Source organism: Gallus gallus, chromosome 3 (genome assembly GCF_016699485.2).
Source record: "Gallus gallus isolate bGalGal1 chromosome 3, bGalGal1.mat.broiler.GRCg7b, whole genome shotgun sequence".
NCBI lineage: Eukaryota > Metazoa > Chordata > Aves > Galliformes > Phasianidae > Gallus > Gallus gallus.
In genome coordinates this window covers 45,271,139-45,290,759 of record NC_052534.1, presented here as the reverse complement: position 1 = coordinate 45,290,759, position 19,621 = coordinate 45,271,139, and the positions used below count along the sequence as shown (strand labels likewise).

Below are 19,621 nucleotides of genomic sequence, written 5' to 3'. Positions count from 1 at the left end.
GGTGCTCAGCAAGTCTGAATGCCCCGTATTATCCCAGCACAATGACAAAGTATGCGGAGGAAGAAAAAACCTTTCTCAGATCTTCCCAAATCAGAAGTAGTTCTGATTTTCATGAAATAGTGCTAGTTGTCAAGCTAACTTGTTTTGGTAAGCTGATCTGTTTTCATGCAAAAAAACATGACTGCTGTCTTTTTGTCAATAAAAATCTGACTTTTTGCAGAAACCAACCAAAGAACAATTCCTACTCCCTAGCAGGAATAAAAGTAATTTCAAATACAGATCAAGCAGAGTATATGCCTCTTTCGTGAGCTCAGATGAGAGCTATGGGCCTCACAAGTATCAAGTATTATGAAGTGCCATATAATTATTGTGGCAGTGTTTGACTCTTAGCTTTGAGGATGCTTGTTTTAATGTACGTTATACTAAAATAGTCAAATGTGTCTCATGTTGCTGAGAAAGAATAATTAAAAATAAATACAGAAAAGCAGGATACCCTTAGCATTGTTAGTAACAGAAGTCCCAAATGTTGGCCAGTTATTTGACCTCAAATTTAAGTACCATGAACATCATACACTACTGCAAAGAGCCAACTTCATAAAATACAGATCTGTACCACTTGGTTGGAGATTTTAAGAGCTAGAAATCTTTGTTTTAAAGTCATAAAATGAAGGGTTTTTTTTGTTTTGTTTTTAATTATGGAATTATCTCCTACCCCAATTTTTTAATTTAAATTAACAGTTACTTGCCTTTTTGTTTGTTTGTTTGTTTGTTTTGGCCTACAGAAGATGTAACTTAGTTTTTGTCAAACTCACATCCCCAACAAAGTTACTTTTGTAATGTTCACTGTGCATGTATCAGACTTACAGTAAAAAAGTGTTATTTGGTAACAATTATATCTGCACAGGCTAAATTTAGAGAACATTTTTTAGCAGAGTAAATTAGTGAACCCTTAAACGTTCTACATGTTAGCCTATTCCTAATAAAACTGAGCTACCCAATGCCAAAAGGAACTGCCAACTGAGTACTGTGAGTGCTTCACACACGGCACAAGTCCATCTCCTTGTGTTCATAGGAAGATAAACTTTGCACAACATAGCCTTACTTCTTGAATGATAGCAAGTAAATTCCCTGTTCTGAGTTCACAATTCTTACTGACTGAATTTCACAAAGCCTCAATCTCCAAGAAATGTAAAAATGTACCAGAATTGGGCAGTAGGTTGTTATTGGATATTATGCTGCTCATTAACTACACTGAATTAAAAGCACAGCTGTTTATTAATGCTTAGTCATCTTTTTGTTGTTGTTTAAATAACTTTAATCTATACCATAGAAGTTTCCTAATTATTTGTCTTTGTGCAATTGCTATGTTGGTTTTTTATTTATTTACTTATTTATTTTTAAGCATTCCTTTAGTGCATTTGGATCTCAATCCTGGATGCTATGTCCAAACAGAGTTAAATAGGATGGTGCAAGACAAACAGAAAAAAAACAAAACAAAACAACAAAAACAGGATCTCACTTACTGATTTCAGGTTGTCCCATTATTACAGCCTGGTCTCCCACTCCTCTTGAGTTGGAAAACAGTTCTGCTGTTTGTGGTTGAGAACAAAATGGAAGCAGATCAGCTGTCAAGAGGTCACTAGGCCTCCAAATTCAAACTCCTTCTATTAGCAGCTAAGGATCAAGTGTGGGGACTAAAGGGGCTGATTCCATGTTTTATGTTCTAGTCAGTATTTATGCTGATACTTGCAAAGCTTTAAACGCAGAGGAATCCTGTAATACTCACTTTAGCTGTATTAGCTAGTGTATTTGGACTTTGTACACCTGCTAATATTTAAAGTTAATCTGAGCTCATCTTACATTGCTGATTTTCTGTTTGCATTGATGACCTCAAATTGTAATCAGTCAAATATTGCATGAAGAATGACGTTATTGGTATATGGGACATCTGATAAACTAGGTGTCTTAGTGCTGCCTTTGTACACCAATATTAGTCATTCTCTACTAAATGCCTATTCTTTATCCGTCACATTATGTTTTTGCCAAGCTGTAAGCTGGACACTTTATCCAGAAGGATACCATGAGAAACAGTATCAAAAGCTTTGCTGAAATCCTACAAGATTACATCAGCTGGCTTCTCACAGTCAACTAACTTTAATTATCTTAGTCTCCATTTATGATAAAGCTACCCATCTAGTTGTAGGTATGAAGATGGAGAAAAGTCTAGAGGGCAAGGTATATGACAAGTGGTGAGGCACCTTGGTTTGCACAGCCCAGAGCAGAGGAGCTGAGGAGAGGCCTCATGGTGGCTGCAGCTCCTCACAGGGAGCGGAGGGGCAGCGCTGAGCTCTGCTCTCTGACAGCGACAGGCCCGAGGGAACGGCAAGTAGCTGTGTGAGGGGAGGGGCAGCTGGGGGTGAGGGACAGGGTCTGCACCAGAGGTGGTCGGGCCCTGGAACGGGCTGCCCGGGGCGGTGGTTGCAGCACCAAGCTGCCAGAGTTCAGTGAGCTTTTGGATAACCGTCAGAGGGTTTGAATTTTGGGTGGTTCTGTGTGGAGACAGGAGTTGGACTTGATCTTTGTGGGTCCCTTCCAACTCAGGATATTCTATGATTCAATGATTCTAACTAGGTGGGGTATTTTAAAAGTCCTTTTTGTCGTCCCCCACATTACTGGCCAGCTTCAACCGTGGCCTCTCCAAAAAAATTTGCTTCCTACAATGGTGAGCAGCTCTCTGTAGTCTTCTCATGCTGTTGTCCTCCCATGTCACCCCACTTTGCATCTGGTGGCCATGTATTTTATTTTTCCACCTAAGCTTGAGAAGATCCCAGCTCAGCCAAGCCAACCTTCTGCCCCACCTGCATGATATCTAACATTTTGGAACTGTCTGTTCCTGTGCTCTTAGGAGGTGGTGCTGGAAAGGTTACCAGCACTGATTGATCCCAAAGCCTTCAAAAGCAGTTTTCCAGGGCACCTTGCTAACCAGTTCCCTAAGCAGCCTGAAGTCTGCTCTCTCCACATGCAGGTGAAATGTTGCTGAGTTCTCCTATCATCGAAGACTCCCAACTGGGCTACTTGATGGTGCTCCCTTTGGCCAAGATGGCTGCCGACGGCCTCTTCACCCACGGGCCCCTCCCTGTTTACAAGCAACTAATCCAGGAGGACACCTTCCTCGTCAGCTCCCATAGCGCCCGTACCAAGAAGTTATCATCAGGGTGTCCTTACGGTGGGAAACTGCTCTGCAAAGGAACGGCCGTGACTCAGCACGGGAAGGATTAAGGACTGGAAAGCTCCGCTATGAAACAGGCCGTTGTATTCAGCCCACCCATCCTTTCTTTCTGAAACCTCCGCTGCCTTCTCTGAGTGGCGATGTCGGCTCCTCCCTCCATTCTAGCCCGGCTCCCTCCAGCGGGGCCCGGCCCCCACCGCGGCCCGCCCCGCCCGGCAGCAGGCGAGGGGCGGCGCCGACAACACGCGAGGGGCGGCCCCGGCCCCGGTCCACACTCCGTGCAGGCTCCCGGTGACGCTCGCAGCCTCCGCTCTGTCGCCGCCGCCGCCATCGCCATGAGCGCCGACCCCATTGTGTTCGTCGCGGCCGTCCGGACCGCCATCGGTGAGGGGCCGGGCGATGTGTGCCTCTCCGGGGCCGGCTGCCCGCAGGGCCGGCTGCCCGGTGGGCGCGGCGTGGCCGGGGCTGCGGGTGTGACGGCTCTCCCCTCTCTCCCCACCAGGCTCCTTCAACGGCGCGCTGTCCGCGCTGCCCGCGCACGAGCTGGGCGCCGCCGTCATCCGCGAGGCGCTGCGGCGGGCCGGGCTGGGCCCCGAGGAGGTGTCGGAGGTGGTGCTGGGCCAGGTGCTGACCGCAGGTAGGGCACGGCTGCTCCCGCTCTCACCTCGGGCGTCGCTTCTCGTGGATGTGATGGGGTGGGTGGCAACGGCTCCGCCGCTGCGGGACAAAGGCCGCCCAGGACCCACCTGCAGCATCCCGTGCGTGCTTGTGGATGGGTCTCTTGGTGTCGTGGAACTGCAGCACGCAGGAAATTGGTCGTTTAGGTGCTGTTGCCTGCTCCTTGTGGGGCGACGTTTAAGCAGTAGGATCACCGGGCAGGTTGTGCTTTAAACGAGAGGAAGAAAATAAAGGAAGTAGATAGTTTAACATCACGTTTAAAGCTGATTTGGCTTTCTGTATGTTCTCAGCTCCCTGCACGGTGCGCTCTCTTTATCCATTCCTTTGCATACAAAAGAGCTGGCGTCACTTTGGCCCGGAGGAGATGTAGATGAAGAACATTGTAGCTGAATATAGCGCTGCTATTCTCTACATCAAGGTTGCAAGCAAGAATGCAAGCTTTTGTGGCTGACCTTGCATAAATGTGCTTTTCAAGGGAGTTGATAGGAAAAGCTGTCTATTCATAACACACAGAAGACATCTGAAAGAAACTCTTCAGCTAGCAGCAGTTTAAGTGAATGCATGTCTTATTACGTGTACAGCAGGTTGGTGCTGATTTGACGTTGAATAGTTGGTGCTTCATCTCACCCACAGTCAGAAGCAGGGTCACAAATATAAAATATGAGTAGAAAATAGCCAGTTAATTTAAGGAGGCAACTGAGCTGCAGTGTAGATACAGACTGAGATACAGATTGCTGCCGGAAGCTCTGCATTTTGGGGGTATTGGAGTACAGTCATAGAAAGTGGGGAAACCCCATGTTTCATTCAGAGAGTGCGCAAGGACAACTCCTGTCTGTTCTCACAGGTGCTGGCCAGAACCCAGCTCGGCAGGCGAGCGTTGGAGCAGGAATCCCATACTCAGTGCCGGCATGGAGCTGTCAGATGATCTGTGGGTCTGGCCTGAAGGCAGTCTGTCTGGGGGCACAGTCCATAATGACGGGAGACTCCAGTATTGTGGTCGCGGGAGGCATGGAAAGCATGAGCAAGGTAAAGCAAGAGATTTCACTCTCATTTTTTGGCTTACTGAAGACAGCAGTAAATGATGTTGAAACCAGGCGTTCCAAGGTTAATGCTTTGGAGGTAGTTTCTGCACTTGAAAGTGAATTTACACATGCAAAAAAGGACTTGGTAGCTTTTCTTTTATTTAATGATGCTGTAGCTACTGAAAAGATGCCATGCAAACACACGCTACATTTAAAATTCTATTTTAATTGCCACCCAGCCCTGTAGTGATGAATTACTTGCTTGCAACAGCTGGCAATGAGAAAGGGTTTCTGTGCTGTGAGAGGCTCAAAGAATGAATAACTGGAAATGTTATTCTCTTGCAGACTAATCAGTCAGTAAGTAATTTGACCTTGGGAAGGAAGCAAAGTGCTTTCATTTTAAGGTTTTCAACCCAAGGCTGTGTCATAGATTGGTGCTTGGGAAATGATCTAATGCAAAAGCCCACTGACTGTCTAGTGCTGAGGGTGAGATTGGTGCTCCCTGGTAGCGGAGTACAATGGGAAACGTTCAGAGGGACACAGGCTTTCTTGCCCCACAGTACTGTGTGATTCTGTCTGTGCTGAGAAAACATTTGTTGCTTGGTGATCTGCTGCTTGGGAAAAATGCACAGGCCAAGCACCATCCCAGCAATCAGACCCTGGAAGGAGAGGCAGAGCAGCCAGCTGGGGAACCCCATGTTTTGACTGCTAAGGACCTTGATTTTCCCCTTCCTTCTCATTCTATCCAGCAGTGTGAGAAAAGGACTTAAGGTGGGTCGTTGTGGGGGCAGAGGGGGTGGTATGTGTGTAAGGGAGACTGTGAGAAGTGAAGGTGAGCTGGGATTGCTACCTGCAGCCCCAAGGTGGGAATCTGTCTCTGTCTATCCTGCTGTCTTGCCTACGTTGCATACCACTGATAGAAACAATCTAACTCCTGAATTACCTTCCTGCAGGCTCCTCATGCAATTCACATGCGAGCTGGGGTGAAAATGGGAGAGGCTTCCTTGCAGGATACTATAATCCATGATGGCCTTACGGATGCTTTTTATCAGTATCATATGGGTATAACTGGTAAGTGGTGACAGTCCTGAAAATCAAACAGTTAACTGGGGAGGTGGGAGAAGAATTCACTCTTAGTAAATTTCAAAAATCTGCTTTAGTTAAGAAATTTCAAGCTGTCCTTAAGTTGTAGTCGTGAAAAAGAGAATGAGCCCCAATACTGATAAGTGTTGAAGACCTTTTTTTGCTTGGTGTGTAAAAGCCTTTTTTTTCCTTTTTTCCTATCTGAGCTAATAAAATGTTGACCTGGAAGAGTACATATTCAGACTCCCTGGCTTATGCCTGTTGGCACCTCATCTCGCTGCACCTCTTTTGCTTCTGAGTAATTTAAATGAACTTCAGGAAAAGTAGCCAAATTAATTCCTAACTGAAGCATTCAGCCGCACAGATTTACGGTGTGGAGGAATTAGGTGAAATGTACTGTGGATGCATGTAGTTTTGCAACCTTAGGTTACTGCATCCTGGATGGCATAGTCAGCCAACTGCTTGTTGAGAGATCTGATCTGATCCAGATAAGCAATTAGAAAAGCTTGTTGGCGTTTTTATTTAGCTTGATTTACCACCTGGGAGGAGATCCTGCACAGAAATGTACACCCACAAAATGAAATATAGCAGAGAATCATAAGCAACCAAAACAAGAAATCAGAGTGAAAACTGTTCAGTGAGTTTAGCTGCTTGCTATGGCAAACATTAATGACAACCTGTGTGCTTTCAGCTTTAAAGCTTACAGCTGTGGGAGGTACTGTCAGTAATTTGCATTTTGTTCTAATTTCAGCTGAAAATGTGGCCAATCAGTGGCAAGTTAGCAGAGGGGAACAAGACCAACTTGCTGTACAGTCACAGAATAGGACAGAGGCAGCACAGAAAGCTGGCTATTTTGTAAAAGAAATTGTTCCTGTTCTTGTACCTTCCAAAAAAGGTAGGTGTTAAATAGATAACTACAGCTAATTTTAAAGAAAAAAAGAAAGAAAAAAAAATGTTTTCTACTATGTCTCTTCTAGTCAATGGTTTTCCAGTTATGCAGTCTGTCAACTGCTATGTAAGTGGTTCCCTAAGTCTGTAACTCGTTGCTCCCTTTTTGAATTTCCAGCTCTTATTTTTTGAAATAAGAGAGAAGCGATGCAAATGTGGAATACCCAAATGTAGCTCTATGCAAATACTACTACTGTCTATTTTATTGGAGAAGTAATTACAATCCAGGCCCACGTCATGCTTAACATAGGTTCTCAACTTTGGATGCTGTATTAAAATCAGTATTTTCATGTTGAGACAAAACTTAAATCAGTCACAGAATCATAGGATCATAGAATGGCCTGGGCTGAAAAGGACCTCAAAGATCATCCAGTTTCAACCCCCTGCTGTGTGCAGGGTCAACAACCACCAAACCAGGCTGCCCAGAGTCACATCCAGCCTGGCCTTGAACACCTGCAGGGATGGGGCATCCACAGCCTCCTTGGGTTGTCATGTTGATATGGCAAGTCTTGACCACCTAGTAAAATACACAGTAAACAATAGTTAGAATTACTCATTAATTAACTAGGTCCAGTTACGGACATTAGGTGTGTTTCTCTTTAGGTTTGCTTATGTGAGATGGATGCAAAACCTGAATTTTTCAGGGAGAACTGATGATTCAGTTGTTCACTGTTTACACTGAGCTTACACTGTGGGAGAAGTTCTGACATTAGGCCTTCAAGACTTTCCTGAAACCAGTTTAGATACTATTTCATGTTACTTGACTGTTCTTTCCAATGATATCCCTACAATAGCTGCCTTCTTGGAAGAGAAGTGGTTCTATTAAGAAGAGTGAGAACAATGTATGCTTTTGTACAGCTAGATGGTATTTTGCTTGTTAGCATTCATTTCACAAAACCCAGCTGCCTGTCCTGCCAGAAGCAGCTGGAGGGAGCTTTAATGTTCACTGATTTGTTGTTTAAAAGGAATATGGCCTAAATTCCCAATCACCCTGTTGGTTCTGTCAGCTCTGTGTTTAAGGTACGTGTACATGTGACCAGGGTCTCCTGTGAGCCTAATGCTCTGCTTTGCTGCAGGTCCTATAGAAGTTAAAACAGATGAATTCCCTCGACATGGGAGCAACTTGGAAGCAATGGCAAAGTTAAAGCCCTGTTTTCTGACCGATGGAACCGGGACGGTAACAGCAGCTAATGCTTCAGGTTGGTCAGTCAGGCTAAAACTGAAATGGAAAACTCTAATAGCTGTGTGTAGCTCAAGGAAGGGCACAGAAGAGGTGTGGCTACTGTGTGGTCGCAACTAGATATGCTTTAAAGGAAGTGGCAGTGTTTGACAATATATGTGGAACTCAAATATAACTGTGGAGAAGGACTTCTTTCCTGAGATGACATTTGCTTGCTTGCTTTCTGTGAAGTAACACAAGTATTTGAACAGTAATAGCTTGATTGCAGTTACCCAGCAGACATACAGCAGCTGTTTGTCATTCCACAGGTTTAAATGATGGAGCTGCAGCTGTGATTCTAATGAAGAAATCCGAAGCTGCTAGGAGAGGTCTTATGCCTATGGCCCGGATCGTATCTTGGGCTCAGACGGGTATAGATCCATCTATAATGGGAGTAGGGCCCATTTCAGCAGTAAAGAAAGCTGTAAGTAATTGTTTATCTGTCTATCCATTACTAAAGAAAGCTTGTAATCTCTTTTCATTTTCTGGAGATGCCTACTCATTGAAAAAGAATTTACAGATCTAAGTATAGCATTTGGAACATAATGTAGTCAAGTTCATAAGCCTCCTTGATCACCTAGGAGCGTTAAGATCAAATTTAATGGAAGTGTATTCTGACCAAATTTGGAGATGGCTTGGTTCTGCCACAACATAGTTCTGATTCTTTGTCTGGCCAGGTTAAATGTTCATACTGTTGCCTCGTTGAGTTTGCAGTAGTATGTGCTGAAAAGATGAGCAAGATGAGTGAGTGCATCTGCTTTAACAAATATGATTATGCCCTTTGTGCTTTCGTTTGCCCTGCGGAAGCGCTGCTCTGTAAAAGCTCCATTTCATTTCAGACGAAACTAATCAAGAAGGTACATTCCAGAACCACATCTAATGTGCTTGAGCCAGTATTGCCTCCACTGAGGCACCCTGTGTCCAGTCCCCTCAGTGCTTCTATTATGAGAACCTTCTGTGGCACCACACTGCTTGCTAAAACAGTTTTAGCCCATGGCAACCCTAGCTGATTATTTGCTATTGAAGTCAAGCATGAGGAGAGCTCTCCTACAGCTGATAGGGATATATCTGCTTTAGTATTCTTTCCTAGTTTTATTTATGCTGTGCAGACCTTATTTTGTTAGTCTCTGAAATGTCCTGGTAACGCAGAAGCCTAGTCTGGTCACACAGCCTCTGTGGCTTTTAATGGGAGAGTGATGGTCATAAAGCTGAAGCATTTTTTAATCTGACCTGTTCTTCTAAAGCAGTGCCATAAATGCTGCTTTTATTGTATGCTCAGTACACATTTTTAGCTTAAGCTGTAGGAATAGACAGCCACAGGCAAGTATTTAGCTCTACCTAAAATTCTATAGGTACTCTAAAAGAGGGCACTTCTTAACATGAACTTTGTAATAATGTGTGTTACCAAAATCTTCGCACCCTCCCAAGGAGTTTGCTTCAGAACCTCTTAGTACCAGTTTCCCTGGAGAGTGACTAAGCCATGCTTTTTAGTGCTGCAACATAGTAAATCTTAAAGATACCTCTTTCTCAGGAGGTTGGCTTTTGCCCAGTTTGTATCTGGTACAAGGGGCCCATCGTCCTTGACTCAGGAGAGATGCGTCAGTCTGCCTTGCTGGTTGCAAAACATCGTTGCTGCTAATGATTGTGCTGATGAAGCATTGCCGTTAGAAACAGCCCGTGAAAGTAAATATTTAAATACATAGAACGGGCCTGAGCCTGTACCTAAGCAAGCAATTACACCACAAGTTTCTTGTGTGAAAGCATTAATCAAACTGTCTTGCAAAATGGCACCATGAAAGCTTTGAATGGCAGCTTCTCAATAAAGGCAGGAGAGTGGAGCTATTACCCGACACCCATCGCTGGCAGTCATTTCAGGAATGAAACAGCTGTATTCAAAAACTGTATCAGGCATTCAGAATCTCTAACAAAATCAGACCTGTGTTCGTCAAAACTTGCTTTTAATCAGTTGAAGCCTACATTTGAAAACATTATTTGTTCTGTTAAGGGCACCACGTGCAGTTTGACTCCCTGCAGTTGTTAACAACAGCACCAAGAGCTGTGAAACATTAACCTGGATGTTTTACCAATGGACTTTTTTTTTGGCTGACACCATGAAATGATGTCAGCTGTCCCAGAGAACCATAGCTATGAAAAAAAACCTTTTTTCCTTCAGCTTTTTAATAGAAGTGAATTTGTATCACTGATACAAGTCCCATTAAAGTCCCATACAAGTCCCAGCTTCCTCAGGTGCTGAGGAAAACATTAAAAAGCTTCTAATAAAGTTTGTTTTGTTCTCTCAGATTGAGAAAGCCGGCTGGACTCTGGACCAAGTTGACTTGTTTGAAATTAATGAAGCCTTTGCATCACTATCAATTGCAATAGCAAGAGAACTGAAAGTAAATCCAGAAAAGGTAATAAATGGATGAGGTCTTGTTTTCTTGATTCTATTTGGATTGTATTCAGACTTGAAGCAGAGCAGTCCTATTGGTAGAGGCAACACATTAGGCATTTCCTTCAGCTACTCCGCAGTAGGCCCTGTAGGCTTTGCAAGCAGGCAAATTGTTTCCTACTAGACTAGGCTATAGCTTTCTTCTGATAGATGTGTATACAACTCTGTGTAGATAAGCCTGAAACATCATATCACCTTTATTCCAGGAATGCTAAGAATTTCAATTACTCTCTCCTCCCTAAATTTACCCCAGCTACCATTAATATTGGCATAGAGTAGATGACTAGATGGGCTCCTTAGGGAAGAAATGCTGATTTGTAACAGCTTTTACACCCAGGATCTAGTTTTCCTTTAAGTATGTGTAGCACATCACCTTAATCACTTTTAGAGACTATACTCAGTGATGTCAGTCAAAACTTGAGCAAGCTAAATGACTTCTGAACCTGACCTTATGTTTTTTCCTCCTCCTCAGATCAACACCCAAGGCGGAGCTATTGCTCTTGGCCACCCTCTGGGCGCCTCTGGTTGCCGCATCCTTGTGACTCTGCTACATGCACTGGAACGAACAGGTGGAAAACGTGGTGTTGCTGCTCTCTGCATAGGAGGAGGAATGGGAATAGCCATGTGCATTGAGAGATGAATAACCGCCTTAGCGTTTACTAGCAACCTTCTAATCATGCAACTTACATGTTTTTGTTTTCCCTACGATGACAGAGGCTTACCACCATGCTGTCTGTGCTTATTAATCACTGCCTTGTCAACTAAGATGAATGGTTACTACATGGTGATTTTCGCTTCTGAAAATAAATTTTTCCACAAAAAAATAGCAGCATTCAACCACTTGTTTTATTAACATTTCAGTTACAAGAGTGGGAAGTGTAAGTCAGATAAACATAAATAAAGCCTAATTATTCTTCAAGTGCTCCAGAGTGAACCGCATCTTCGTAGCACCCTCTATCCTCTTTAGGTTCAGGGTGCAGTTTGATAAGATCATCGATTCGAAGAATAGTAATTGCAGCTTCTGTTGCAAACTTCAGGCTCTTAGTTTTGACCATGGTTGGTTCAAAGACACCAGCTTGCTTATTATCACGAGGCTTCCCGTTGACCAAGTCGAGACCGATCCTGGAAAGAAGAACTCTATCAGCAGATGGAAAGGTAGGAAAAGTAGAAATAAAGCTGGAGCGTATCACTTCATTAATACTAGGCCGTGGTGACACAGACATAGAACTGAAGATGAGAGGGAGAAGAATTCTGTGATAACCTACACCTTGTTGCAGGCCAATTTTGGCTCCCTAGACTGACGGAACAACTTTCCATCCCACTCACCCCCCCCCCCCAGGCATGACTCCCCTCCTGATACTTGCCATTTCAGATTTTTGCGGTCAGGATTAACTTGAGCCTCGTTATGGAATGCTCTTAACTTCGCAACAAGATCTGTAGCATCTTGAGCAGCATTTACTGCCAATGTATTTGGAATTATTAAGAGGGATCTTGCAAATTCTGCTATTGCCAGTTGTTCACGCGATCCCTAAAAGGAGAACAAAGTTTTAAAACTAGCTGTTGTTGATGGAACTAAAAAAAAGCACAGCCAGCATTAAGACAATAGGTCAAACCACGCAGAACATCTTTCACACTTAGTCTAATTATCAGAGAAAGGAACTCAGAACTGAGTTCTGGTAGAATAAAGAAAATTCATACTGTCCTAACAAAGCACACATGTGTTGTTACTTGTCTGTGTAAGACTTACCATACTTGTTGCATAATTTTCAAGATATATTGAAAGTGCTGCCTCTACAGCACCGCCACCTGGAACAACAGACTTGGATTCCAATACTCTCTTAACAACACAGAGAGCATCATGTATAGATCGTTCCATTTCATCACACATGAAGTCATTAGCTCCTCGTAAAATGATTGATGCTGAAGTACGAGCCTTTGTGCTGTGGAATAAAGGAAGCAGAAGACAGCCTTATTGAAAAAGAAATACAAATTGCAACTCTTCATGCTGAACATTTTTCTTATGAAAACAAGCTCAATGGAGCCAGATTTTTTTCAGAATTTAGAAGTTCTTTCTAACTACTGTTATACTTCCCTGCAGGGTATGTGTATTGAGACATAGTAAGGCAGTATTTCAGTTTAAGTTCTAATAGGTAAGAACCTATATTGAGATGCAGCCTCTTAGAAAGATACACAAAGAACAGACACTTCAATCAATGCAGTATTTTTGATGTCAGGACAGTTGCGGAATAGGAGGGAGAGCACAGGACAAAGCAGAGCTCTCTTAATGGCTATGCAGAAGTGAGATCATGACCGCCAGCAGTACAGCACATGCAGTCATACAATGACTAAGTGCCATTCAGAATATTTGATTCCCTCAGAAACAACCACAAAAAGAGACTACAGTAAGTTGAATATTGAGATCAGAAGTAAAGTCAACACGCAAACATGTTCTTGTTAAAGAACCTATGACAAACCAAATGTTAAGTACAGCCTTATCAGCAATCTGACTGACTGATTCATCATGTTTGATATAACAGTTGTCCATCCCCAGCAGACAAGATGAAATACTGTTACTTTCACCTCTCATATGCAGTGGACTTGTATACTCTTTCCCATGCGTATAACTACTCATGCCACTGAGATGGCATGGAAGCAAATAAATGGGATTTTATCTCAAATCCAAGAGAAAACCATGCACAAAAACGAGTACTCCAAAGAGGGTCCTTACTTCTTGATTAAGATCAGTTCATCATCACAGATTCTCTCTTGAATCACCTCTTCTGCCTGTCCCAGCATTAATGCCTCAAAGCTTTCCTCACCTTCCAGGTTTGCAAGGGTTGAGCATATGGTTGCTTTAACAAACAAACAAGATGTGAAATTAGCATTCAGTTCCAATACATCCTTTGCAAACTTCCCAGAAGCAGCACACAGAAAGAGCATCAGAAACGTAAATACAAGCAGAATGAGCAAAATTAAAGTATATTAATTCAATTAACAACACTCCAGGTAGCAAAAGTTAATTAATTCTCACAGAGCAATGAGGTTTTCTGCAGTTTGTCATCCGAGTTGCTGGTTCTGCTCTGTATTCACAGCACTTATTTTTCTTAAAACCAGAAGTTCCCATGCTTTACCATAATGAAAATACTTTCTTAAATGTTTAAGAACTGACAGAAAATACGCACAGGGCCAGATTGGTGGTTGTTGTTGTTGTTGAATTATGCATTAAATGCTGCAGCAATTCTTCCTTTGTCTTGAATTATCTATACAGAGTACTTTTCCCCAGCATAAAGCATTATTTATTTTTCCACACTGTAAACCTTCCTCGGGCAAACCCTTTTACCAACTACTCTGACGGAACGCCCACTTAAAAGGAACAGTAAATTAAAACATCACAAGAGTGGTTCAGCTTTCTTCATCCTCTCCTTGCACAGCCTACGTGCTAAGAAGCCATGCTCCCAAGATCAGTGACAGCAGTTCTTATTTGAAAAAGCATTTTCATCCACACATACCTCCCGATGCCTTAGCAATCCGCTTAAGATCCTTCTTCACAACTCTTCGTACTGCCATGGCACCCGCATCAACAAAGTATTTCAGACACATGTCATCAATACCTCCTGTGGTTAGAATAACATTGGCACCAGTGGCCAGAATCTTCTGGATCCTTTCTTTTGTAATATCTGATTCTCTGCAAGGACAACGTAACAAATTACCAACACAGTTGTAGAAGCTTGCAATTAAGTTCCCTTAACCAATGTCTTGAAATCTTCATGCAGAGCTCTACAAGAAGGAACCACTACACAAGCGTATGTGGATTTCTTTAAGTGGACTTAGCACTAAGTTTCACCTTCAGAAATAAAGACTTTTTTTCCCAATATTTGTTATTTGTTAGGAGACATCAACTTTTTAAACACTTCTGTGTCTTGTATTCAGTCAAAATTACATCAAGCCATCAGAACTGAAGAGGCCAAATAATCCACTGCAACCCCACCGGCTATCAGTCAACCTTCCACGCACCTTTGCCTTATCTGGTCCAGCTTCTCAGGGTCCGTGATAACAACCTGAACACCAAGCTTCATTTTGGCTTTCTGCAGGCTGAAGTCAAGGCATGCAATCTTTGCATTAACTATTCTCTTTGTCATACCTGAGGATAGAGAAGGGAAGAAGGAGGAAGGCTTCTGTCAAACTGAGTTAACAGACCCTCAAGTTTACATTAGAAAATAACGCTGCTTTTACATTTCAGGTATCCATCCATTCAATTTGTTTTTTCCATCTCCAGTTCTGCCAGACTATAAAAAAAAATACTAACAGAGGCTTCAATGACAGAAATACATTTTAAAGTCTGTAGTGTAACCTCAGTTTCCTTTCAATGGATCCCTATTCTGAAAACATGACTGTCCACAAGAACTAACCCAGCAGTCTCACATACTTTTAAGTTACTTAATCACAAATACTTTATTAAACTTAACATCTCTGTAAAAGCTGACAATGACTCTCAATAAGGGAGGTACGTGCATTCTCCAAGACAGTACCAAGTCAGTACCCAGCAAAATAAAGTTACAAACATTTTAAGTATCCTACTAGCACTCAAACCCCAGTCTAGAAACTGTTACGAAGTGGTGTGATTGTTTGCTTTTTTTCTTATTTAATCATTCTGGAATTGAAAAACCAGAAGTTCCACAACTAATGCAGTGAGCAGGAAGATCCATGCACAAGGAGTGACAGTACCAAATTCACACAAAAGCTCTACGAAACACAGTGTGTTCTTACCCTGTGAGCCCACTACGCAGTTCAGAGCGTACCCATTCACAAGAATGCTCTCTTTTTGGCTGCGGCCATGTGCCTTCAAAACATTGACCGAGTTGATCGGATACCGGGCCTGCCCCTTCTGGTCTGTGTATTTAACTGCCATTGCAGCATCCACCACCATATTTGCAAAGAAATCACCATCACTAACATGCTGTTAAGGTTAAAACTGAAGCTGAAAACTACCATTATGTTTAAAGAATGGAGCAAGGAAAAAAAAAAAAAGGAAGCTAACTTTCTTGTATAAAATATTTTAGAAGAATGAGTAACTCAAAGCTGAAACAGTAAGAGAATTAGGACAGGCTAGAGTAAAGCTTGTTTTGACCCCCCCCCCCCCCCTTTTTTTTTGTTCTTAAACAGAAGCATCTATCCCATGATCACAGTATGCATCCTCCTATTGGCACAAAGGTCAAGAACACAGGTTTTCCTGTGACTATCAAGTGAAACATAACCTTCTTTCCTGCAGTTTCACTCCCCTAGAGACCCCACTTCTGAATTTTTCTGTTCATGCAGTTCTTTTGCATAGACCACTAATGTGCACTGTAAGGAAAAAAAAAATAGTTATATCTATTATGGTGTCTTATCCAGGTTCAAATACTTTGGAAAGGTCTGAACATGCTTTCCCATGGCAGATAACAACACCATTGAAATGTTTTTTGCACCTTTCTTTACGAATGAGAGAATACTTAATCTATCATTTTTCTATTGCTGTAAAGGAAGCTACCCTAACTAATCAAGCTCTCCAAACACACAAATAACTGAAACAAGTTAAAGGATACATTCCTATAATTTTTGAGGACATGGATGTTTTAGCAGCATTAATTAGGCATTCCCTGCCTAACTCATCTGTGTTAATAATAAGGTTTTCATTGATGTAGCGAACTGCTTCCCTGTAGAATAAAGACAAAATACCAATAAAGAATGCCACCCTTATGAAAGACAAAAATCTGATGACCTCAGCCCTGCTGAAAGACACACAGAAATTAAATCAATTATTCTTCTCAGACAGTAAAATGTTGTTTTTACATGACAGTATATAAACACAGAACTAAAACTACAATGAAACCAGCGTATCCATTTTGCACTAAGAAATCTTCATTAATGCAGTTATAAAACCAGAAATAAACGAAAAGCATGAAGTTATTGTACCTGGAAAATGCAATATACTTCAATTCTATCAGTTTCTTACTTGCAAGCAAGCCGGTATCCACCAATAATGGAGGTAGGATGGATTTTCTGTTTGACTAGCTCATCAGCATTTTTTAGAAGTTCCGCAGCAATGATTACCTGTTTGAAATACAAACACCAAATATACGTATTTCATACAACCAAAACAACTACTCGTTACCATACAGCAGAAAAGTAGAATCCCCAATGGTTCGATGTCTGCTCAGCAGAAAGAACACCTTAAACTGTATTTCCTGATCTTGGGGAAAAAGCCATCCAATTTTAAACAGCATAGAAGTTTTCAATTCCTTGCAACTTGTTACAACACTCAACATCCTTCCCCATTAGCCTTAAGCATTTTACTTTCTCAGTGGTTAGAAAGTAAGAATGTCAATTCAGAAACTATCCTTGACTTCAACAAAGGAAAAAACAGTCAATAAACAGCAGTGAGCGAATTCCATTCCAGCATACCAACTGTGCATGGAAACAAGCATCTATAAAACAAAGACACAACTCTGACTTCTTTCTTCTATAGCCCAATTGAAAAAAAACCCTGAGATCATGAAACGTCAACATTCCTTGAGTCTGCCTATAAAACTTGTTGCATACCACTGAGGTTGTCCCATCACCAACTTCTTTGTCTTGTAGGTCTGCCAGCTCACAAAGGACTTTTGCAGCAGGATGTTCAACTTCCAGCAGCTTCAGAATGGTTGCGCCATCATTCGTAATGGTCACATCCTAGTTTTCAGAAATCCAGTATCAGTACAAAATATATGTCTATTGTTTTTTCCTGTCCCATTTCACAACACTCATGAAACAGAACATTATTTTTTCTTTATAATTTTCGTGAAATGGTTATTTATACCAAATGTTCATTGCTTCTTTGTAACCAAGTGACCCACGGTTACTAGGGCAGAATTGGCACCTCATTTTCATCAAAGATCATTCTGTTAGACACAAAATGTTTTGCATTTATGCTAACAGCACAGCGCTGAATCATCTCCAATACAGTATTTTACTATGGTATTTGACCAGGAAAACTTTAAATAATTTAAGATGCAAAACATGGATCTTAAAATTGAGTTATTTGAAATCACTTTTATGTTATATCTCCCAGGGAAGAGATCAGGGTATACAACTCAACAGCATCACCAGGTCTGACTTCAGCATTTAACACTCATTCAAGTAATTTTTTCAAGTAGTGATTTCTACGTAGAGAAAAAGGCCAATTGTAATACAAAAGCTATTGATGCAAGTGATACAGCACGAACCACCTGAATATACTATTTTACTGAAATGCTCCTCCTCCCACTCCCTCTCCACACAACACAAGAACCAAACAGGTACACGAACGTGAGAAGCACTTCTACAAGAATTGAAAGCTTCCTAGCATTTTCCACTTCGATAAAGCTTACTTACCCCAATTTCATCCACCAACATCTTATCCAGCCCAACTGGCCCCAGGGAACTTTTCACAATGTTGGCAATAGCGGATGCAGCAGTAACTGCATAAATGAGAACAAGAAGATTTTAAAAAACAAAAAGCATGACAAACCTGTGCTTCAGAAACTTCAGATAACGTAAACTAACTCACAATCACGTTTCTGTCTGGTTTGGTTTGCAGGTATTAAGCAGCATGAAACATAAGCAGCATGTACCAAGGTAGATAGAGACCATGGTACAACCATGTCACATAAGACACGTAGTAAGACAACTAGTAACATATCTTTTTGCCGCAATTAGCTCTGTAACTCAAAGACAAAATACTTAAAATCATGAAAGTCAAAAGTGAGGGGCCTTCAGGCACTTAAATGATAATGGAGAATCTAACGTAGCAGCTCGTTCAGATGATGTCCTGCCAACTTCATGTAGGAAAAAGATACAATCAACCTTTTCCTTCAGACCGTGGCAACATTTTCCTCTATCCCACAAGCATAGCCACTTCCTCTGGAGATTGAAAAAGTGGTAGTATAATGGGAATAGCTGCAACGCAGGCCCTCACTTCGAGTTCCAAACGGTGTAACTACTGCTCTTTAGAGCAGCTCTTTGAAAGAAGCTGCCATTATCGAGCATCTCAGCCAGACTAAGGCAATCTCGATCTTAAGCGTGCATCAGAACTGTACAATCCTCATAATCACCAGAATGCAACTCCTCAGCTGCTTCTTTTCTCGTTCACCTCAGAAACACAGACAACCCCGGGATGTGCAGCCTTCCCCGAAGGACGTACGGTAAAACGCAGAGAACCGCGTGATGTTCGTGAGAAACAGTTCAGACGGAGACCCTTTCCCCAGCAGTCACCTCCCCACCTGGCACCCTGCAGGCCCTACGAGCTGAGGGCGGCGCCCACCCACCCTGGCCGGCGGCCGGCAGCCGGCAGCCGCCCGCCCTCACGGCGGCAGCGCCCTGACCGCGCCGAGCCGGCGGCAGGCCCGGGGCGGGGAAGCACATGGCTGCGCCATGTTACATCCTCTGCGCTCCCTCCCCGCACAGCGGGCTGCACCAACAGCACGCGGCCGTTACCGTTCTGCGTGCGGATGGTGTCGCCGCTGGTCCGTTCGCCGAACACAGCCAGGGGCCCCTCCATCGCCGCCATCTTCCCGCCAGGCCGCGGCGCGAGAGGCAGATAGAGGGCCGAGCCGCAGAATGGCCAACAGGCCGCTATGGAATGCCGGGAACTGCTCCTGAGGCAGGCGCGGGCAGGCCGTGCGCTGAAGGGGCGGGGCCACGGCCGCCCGCCCAATCCGAGGGCGCGGTGCGGCCCAGTCTCACGCCGTGATTGGTCCTTGCCTTTGAACAAAGCCACCGGACGGAAGGAGAGGCGGCAGCGCTTCTAGGAGGTTCTAGAAACTGGGGCGGCGTGCGGCTGCTTTGCGCATGCGCGCTGGCTGATGTGGCGGGGGATCAGTGGCTCGGGCGGAGCTTGCTAGAGCTGGGAACGGCTGTCTGTGGGCGCACCGCGGTGCTCTTCCCTGGACTGTGGCTGGAAAAGGGGCCCAAATCTAACGCCAGTCTTGTGGCGTGGC

At 43.2% G+C, this 19,621-nt stretch overlaps 2 protein-coding genes and 1 non-coding gene across 3 annotated transcripts; 1 reads left to right on the top strand and 2 right to left on the bottom strand.

Annotated features, from left to right (window-relative positions):
- The first annotated feature begins 3,502 nt into the window (after positions 1-3,502).
- Positions 3,503-11,547, top strand: ACAT2 (acetyl-CoA acetyltransferase 2). The gene is made up of 9 exons (NM_001039287.3): positions 3,503-3,613; positions 3,732-3,866; positions 4,752-4,933; positions 5,883-6,000; positions 6,764-6,907; positions 8,037-8,159; positions 8,449-8,603; positions 10,480-10,590; positions 11,101-11,547. The coding sequence occupies exons 1-9, from the start codon at positions 3,565-3,567 to the stop codon at positions 11,266-11,268; spliced, it is 1,185 nt and encodes a 394-aa protein (NP_001034376.2). The 5' UTR covers positions 3,503-3,564; the 3' UTR covers positions 11,269-11,547.
- On the bottom strand, positions 11,453-19,258 carry TCP1 (t-complex 1). Its single transcript, NM_001006405.2, has 12 exons — positions 19,119-19,258; positions 18,018-18,103; positions 17,208-17,336; positions 16,621-16,718; positions 16,211-16,321; positions 15,396-15,577; positions 14,643-14,769; positions 14,138-14,313; positions 13,357-13,480; positions 12,376-12,568; positions 11,993-12,156; positions 11,453-11,750 (listed from the first exon to the last, which is right to left on the bottom strand). Exons 1-12 carry the CDS (start codon positions 19,189-19,191, stop codon positions 11,537-11,539), a joined length of 1,677 nt encoding a protein of 558 aa, NP_001006405.1. The 5' UTR covers positions 19,192-19,258; the 3' UTR covers positions 11,453-11,536.
- On the bottom strand, positions 18,443-18,579 carry LOC112532240. The gene has a single exon (XR_003074697.1). It is a non-coding gene; the product is annotated as a small nucleolar RNA SNORA29 (small nucleolar RNA).
- Positions 19,259-19,621: the final 363 nt, after the last annotated feature.